The 6,641-nt window shown below is 52.8% G+C and overlaps 1 protein-coding gene across 1 annotated transcript in view; it reads right to left on the bottom strand.

Moving 5' to 3' along the window:
- Positions 1-2,154, bottom strand: part of LOC103797966 (gamma-aminobutyric acid receptor subunit gamma-4) — a 28,810-nt gene extending 26,656 nt beyond the window's left edge. Inside the window, exons 1-3 of the mRNA XM_009070206.1 lie at positions 2,120-2,154; positions 1,794-1,942; positions 1,528-1,595 (exon numbers count right to left, since the gene is read on the bottom strand). Coding sequence (XP_009068454.1) covers positions 1,528-1,595; positions 1,794-1,942; positions 2,120-2,154 — 252 coding nt within the window. The remainder of the gene's footprint in view (positions 1-1,527; positions 1,596-1,793; positions 1,943-2,119) is intronic.
- Positions 2,155-6,641: the final 4,487 nt, after the last annotated feature.

Below are 6,641 nucleotides of genomic sequence, written 5' to 3'. Positions count from 1 at the left end.
GGGAAAGAGAAGGAATGAGGATGCACACAGTGGTTTTACATGGTTTTCTTGGCATATCCTTGGGCAGTGCAAAGCAGATGGAACAGCCACCTACAACATGACTCTTATGCTCTACCTCCAGCCACAGCTATGGCCGGGGAGGCAAGTTCACCCTGCAGTGCTGCTCTTGTGTGATTGTGGCTTCATGTCCGCACACCCACATGGGATGGAGGAGCTTGTGGTATCTGCTGGCAGCCAGGGATGACATCCACATGGTTCAGGCTGTGCTTCTTCTCCTCAAGACCCAGAGCACTGAAACAATGCAAGGAAATTTTTAGCCTTGAGGCTATCCCTGCTGGGTCTCCTGATGGTGCCTTCATCGTGTGTGAGTGAGTGCCCAGCCAGGTGCCCATCTGGTGGCTCATGAGCAGGTGCTGCTTGGAGGCACATGCTTGGTGGTGGCTGGTCAGAAGGGCTGCTTCAAAAGGCTCTTTGGACTAGAAGTGGTACTACAGCTACAGTACCACTCCTCCATCCCCAGAGGGGTTTGTTCAGTGGAAATTTTGCACTTTGGAAACTAAAAATAACATGTCTATCCTGGGAACTTTCTTTTTTCAGTTTAAAGGGGCTGGTTTTGTTCCTGTTCTGTTTTGCATTGAGAAAGACAAGAAAAGCCAAACTGTCCTGGCTGTACCTCTCCTTTGTCCTCTCCACTCCACTGCCCAGTGGACCGAAGAAAGCTTTCAAAACCTGACAGCAATCAGGTTTGTTCCTTGCTAGAAAAGAGGAAAAAAATGACTTTGCAGGGAAAATAATAATGGAAGTTTCCTGTGAAAAATAAATAATCAACTGTGCCCTGGAGGCTCTCCAGATCGAAGAGCACCTCTATGAGTGTTTCCACAGCTCTTGGGACAGCTGGGTCCTGAGCCTTGAGGAGAAATCATCACAGTCATGGTGGCATCACTCTAAGGTGCTACATTATGAAAAAGAGACGTTGGACCTAAGGCATACTGCTTTCCCCTTCCTCAGTGCCACTGGCCACTGGCCATCCAAGTTTCACACCATCAGACCACTGCCATGGAAACCATTGCCAGGCACCTATTTCAGTCCTCCTGGAAGTATGCTGTCCCCTGCCCCAGCCACCACTTCACTGGTTCAGCCAGGGTGGTGTGACTTGTCCCACATATCCTTGTGCCCACACACTTCCCAGAGAGAAGGCAAAGTCACCAGGCAGAGGTGTCTGTCCACACATTGCTAGTGGAGACCAAAGAGCATCATCATCCTTCTCCCTGAGCTCATGAGCATGGAAAGATTGCAGAGTTCACCAAGTGCACTTAAGGACCTTGCTCCTAACCAGGGATGGTGGTCAAGTCTTTCTAATTCCAGCTACCTGTGGGTCAGAGCACCTCTTCCGAAGGGAAGGGAAACATGGCAACCTTCCCATCACATCTAGCCAGTATCACACAACCTGCCAGCAGCACTGGGCCAGCCTCTCCCATGCTCTCAGCTGCAGTGATACCTCGACCCTGCAACAACGCAACAACTCACCATCTGGATGACAGACACTGGCCCGATGCTGTTCACGTATATATCCACATCAATAAACGTGGGCTTGACTGTAAAGAAAATAAAATAGGTATGGATGAGCTGGGGCCAGGATCATTTGCAGAGGGCTTAGGACCAGGGAAGCATCTGGGATCAGCATGGCTCTATCACTATAAAAATCCCAATTACATCAGTCACAAAAGAAAACACAAGACAGAGCCAAGACAGCTCACCACCCATGGTCACAGGGAGCTTCAGGGGACACTTACTGCCAATGTCAGGCCTCAGCTTGTTGTCATAGTTCTTCAGCAGTGAATTGAGGATCTGTGTGGCATCAGTCTCCTGTGCCTTGGGGGTGAGGACCCAGGTTTTATTGATGCTGAGGTAATCGTAGTCATATTCCTCTGTGCTCTCACACCTGGAGTGGAGATACAAAAGCACATGGCTGTGGCAGCCCTCTGGCACTCTGTGGGAGCAGGGCCACAGCTAGTGTTTCAGAGATAGTAAAGGGAGAAGATGCAGCGCAGCTAAAAGGCAGAGCATAAGGAGCTCAGGGACCTCCTCTCAGCCACACAGCTAAGAAGACACAACTCACCTGGCACCTTTGCTCACCTCAGGGTCCCCAGACATGCAGGGACCTTGCCACCAGTGGTAAAGACTAGAAGGCATGGGGTGCTCCACATCCTCCTCAGCTCCCTTCGGAGATATACTGGAGCCAGTCTCTGCCCTCCTCTCCCCTGCCTTCCTGGCCCTCTGCTGCCAGCAGCTCCTGCTCCTGGAGCTGCCTGTTAACCCCAAATACCTCAGCTCCTGTGCCTGCCACTGGCACCTAAGGTAGGCTTCCTCTGAGGAAGACGACAGCAACAAGACAGTGGTTTTGGGAAGCAAGGCATTTATGATAAAAGCATTTCAGAGAAAAGAGGTCCTAAAACAACCAAGCAGGCAGCATGCACGTCTGGCGTGCCAGGAATCCAGCCATCTGCCCTGCACAGATCCTTGGAAATTAAAGCCTTATGCAAACTCCTCTGCCTTCAGGCCAAGACCTGCCACAACCCATTCCCTGCACTCGCCAACCCTTCCTCCCCAGCCTTTGGCGTGAGAGCCCATTTAAAGATGTTCCATCTTCCCGATCTTCCTTTTCCAAGCCAGGCAAGGAAAGCTTGCATTGTCCTTTGGACATGATCCACTTAGCAACAGCTTCTCTCACTGCCTTTCAAATTTGCCCTCTCTAAACCTTTCGCACTCCTCCCTTTTCCTAAAGGAGTGTTCCTAAACCGTCTAATTAGATTAGGTCCACATGGTCACCCGGGAAATTCTAACCACCTGCCACTGCTCTGGGCAGCTCATTCACAGGATTGAGCCCAGAATGACACAGCCATATGTGGGAAAGGATGCCGAGCGATCCCATACCCGGCACACCCCCCTCGACGTCTGCCATGTCAGCGTGTCACCTGCTCCAGCGCCAGAAAGGGTCTCGCAGCGGGAGCTGCCACTGTGTTGACACTTCCCAGCTGGAGCCTCGCAGCTCCGAGGTGCAATCAGGCACCACGGATACACATCTCCCTTCGGTGCCTGGGGAGGCACAGCCTGGCAAAGGTACTTGAAGGGGGGAAGAAAAAGCATTAAATTGACACGTTGCAGCCAATTTATCGGATGCTCCTCTTTTAAAACCCCAGATAAAACTTGCTTTCACAATCACTTTAAAACTCTTTGCATCTCCCAGCTTCCAGGCGCCGGGACGTGTCCCCCGACAAGGGCTGGGCTGCACGCAGCTGGCTGCCTGCCGCCACACATTAGGTATTGGTACATCAGCTCATTGTTTCCTGTCTGATTGCGTTGCACTTTCTAACGATGCTTAAGGAGTGTTAAGCAACGCTGTCAGGATGCGCTTCCCATCCGAGCAGCGGCAGCGAGGCTCGCCTGGCTCTCGCTGTGGCGTTGCCTTCGGAGTGCTGCCGAGCACACAGCTCCGCGGCATCCAGCAGCTGCAGGAGGCACAGAGGACCACACTCTGCCCACCCCAAAAGCTGCTCAGAGCTAAAATCTTGGGCTGGCCCTGCTCCTACGAGAAACAAAGAGGGACAGGTGCCCACAGTGCAGCTCAGGGCAGGGGACAGCGATCCTAACTGCTTTCTCTTGCTGCAGTGTCTTGGGTGATGCAGGCTGCCTCCAGCAAAGGGGGAACAGCTACACCAAAACCTTAGCTCAGTGTTTCCTTGACCCTACTTTAAGTCAGTCCAGTCACCTGCCAGCACTGAAACCCGCATGTCCCACTGCCCTGCCAAAAATACTGTTCCTCCAAGACATAAAGCTACAGCAGGGTCCAAAACATCCTTTTGGGGGCTGAATGAACCCAGGCTGCTTACTCTGACTTCAGCCTTCTGGCTTCTCCCCCCATTTAGTGTCACTGATTAACATCCTAAGGCTTGGGGTAGCATTTCCAGGGAGTCACATCCCTATTACAGATGCAGTGACACTACCAAAAATATGCTTTTTGCTAATGCAGCTAATCCCAGTCGACTAAACCATACTAAGCCATCTTAGCATAAGCAAGCCAGCTTTTGCTGGAGAAAATATGCTTTTGCTGAGTGTCTGTGCACACACAGACACACACCAGCCTTTGCTGGTCAAGAGTGTGACTCTCATGCCACCCTATGCAAGTCCCTGCCTCCTCCTCAGTCTCTCTTCCCCGTGGCCCCACTTTAAACTGAGAAGGGAAGAGTCCAAGATCCGTTGCAGAGGAGAGGTATTAAGGTGACATGTGCATCCCCTGCTCCAGCTGTTAATGGAAATGTCACACTGCAGACCTGCAGTGATCCCCAACGTGCTGTGAACACTTGCCGGCCTGGCGACTCCATCTCCAGGCACAGAGAGACTAGCTTGGTGACAAGGGACAGCCAGTTCTCATATGTCTCTGTGCAGCCAGGAGGAAAGGCAGAGCCGTGTTTCCTCACCTCCGCTTGTTGAAATGTCAAAACACACGCCTCACAGCACTCCTGCAGGAGCCATGGGGCTGGGACGCAGCCAGAGTGTGGGCAGGAGGTAGGGGGGGGGGGGGGGTGACAGCAGGGCAGAACTGGGGACATTGCAAGGGAATCCCTGGCCTGACAGATGCAGTTGGGGCCATGGCAGCTCCCGCTGGTGCCTGGAGCAGGAGGCTTGCACGGCAGGGAGGTGTCCTTTCGGATGTGCTCACATATATGGATGGGGTTGGACAACCCTCCTTGGGCAACCCATGGCATTACAGCAGGACAGTGCTCTGCCTTGCCTCCATAATTCCGTGCTACTCAGGCAGACACCTGTTTTGCTGAGGTTTCTGAACACACTGTTGATCAAAGTAAAAGTCACCCAAAGAGCTGGTGGCTGGCTCCCTCCACCAGTGCCCAAGCTGTCTGACAAGATTTCCCTTGGCGAGGGGGGGGAAGAGCAACAAGTGCCATGAGCCCCTGAAGACACTTCTGCTCCTTGCCTGGTGGGACAGCTGATGGTGGATACCCACTATTTGCAAGCTGGTGGTAGCCCTGAGGCAGGAACCTCCCAGTGCAGATGCAGATACCAGGGCTGTATCCAGCCCCTCTGCAAACACAGCTGGAAGCCTGCCCTGCTCCCAAGGAACAGACAGTAGCAAAATGCAAGAACAACATTTCCTTTGGTTGAAAAGCACTATGGTCAATTCTAATTACCACATGCGGATGTGTTCTTCTAGTCACCCATTCCAATGCCTCCTAATGTTGTAGGCACAGGGATGGTCAGGCAGATTAGTCTAAATTAGAAGCAGGCAGAGGATTTAAGGACAGGGGGTTCACCAAACTATCCCCTACCCATTTCACATGTCTTTGTACCTTTCCTTTCACAAAATGTTCTATGAAGCCCCAATGGTCAAGTCTGCACAGCAGATGGTTATCTGCCAAGCCCAGCTTTCCTGTGGTGTGATGCTCTGCAGGAATTTTGCCTTCAGGGCTCAAAGTTGGGTGCACTGGTCCCAGCCGAGGCAGTGCCCTAGGAATTGCTAGTGAATTAGGCTCTGTGCTAGGGGGGACCATCTGGGGAGTGCTGAGTCACCTGGCACAAAGCATCCAGCGCCAGGAGATGGGTCTTGCTGCTTGTACTGGGAGAACTCTCACACACAAAGCACCTGAACAGAGCTCCACACCCCAGCACCTAGGGCAGAGGAGATTCACCCCCTGCAAGCCGCAGCCAGGAAAAATGCAGTGAATGCAGAGCAAGACCCTGATATAACTTCATCCTTTTCTCTATCTCTCACAGGACTCCTCTCCCACTCCATCATGCCCCCACCCCCTCACCCCAACATTCACAGCCACTGCTCCTGGCAAAGCAGGGTGCAGGGAAGGAGAGACATGAGGGACTGGGCAGAAGGGAAGCCAGGCCAGCTACAGGGTAAACCTTCCCACTCAAGGGTATGTGAATACATGACTTAATTGCTCCTTCATGTGATCTTGCAGCTTACAACTCACCCTCTCAAAATGCAGGGCTCCCGGCAATGCACTGCAGGGACATTAGGGCACAGGAACCGGGACCACCACGGATCCAACCCCCTCTCAGCCTTAAAATGCCCCCTGGCACCACCATGCTGCCGGGAGGCTTTGTGTTAGGGCACAGGAGAGGATAAGTGTCAGGGCATGAGCTGTGGGGCAGCTCTCACTGCCTCCACCCTGGGCAGGCTAAGCCCCAGAGAACCGCGGCGGGGATGGACTTTCTGCCCGCACCCGGGGTCGGGAAGCCTCGGCAGAGCAGACCATTAGTAGCAGGATTCATGCTCCCCGTCCCTGACTGCATTTGTAATGGGATTTGATCGGCTTTAAGACGGCTTATTCTGCCAATTAGCTTCAGCCAGTAAAATCCCTCTTTCCCCAAGCCCTGGGGGCAACAATCTGCTGACAACATGTTCTTTTCCCATCTAGCCATTAAACTCATCAGCAGGGCTAGGAATTGTAAAAAGAAAAAAAAAAAGGGAAAAAGAAACTTGAAAACCCCTTCTGCGTGGGGCCTTTCATCGCTGTTTACAGAAAAGCGCTACGAAGTGCTGGCCCTGGGAGAGGACTGTCATCTGCCAGCCCCATGCCTCCGCTCTCCTCGCTTAGCGCGATGGGGCACCG

The sequence above is a fragment of the Acanthisitta chloris genome, unplaced genomic scaffold (genome assembly GCF_000695815.1).
Source record: "Acanthisitta chloris isolate BGI_N310 unplaced genomic scaffold, ASM69581v1 scaffold22292, whole genome shotgun sequence".
Classification (NCBI taxonomy): domain Eukaryota; kingdom Metazoa; phylum Chordata; class Aves; order Passeriformes; family Acanthisittidae; genus Acanthisitta; species Acanthisitta chloris.
The sequence above is the reverse complement of the archived record's forward strand: the minus strand, read 5'-3'. Positions and strand labels throughout refer to the sequence as shown.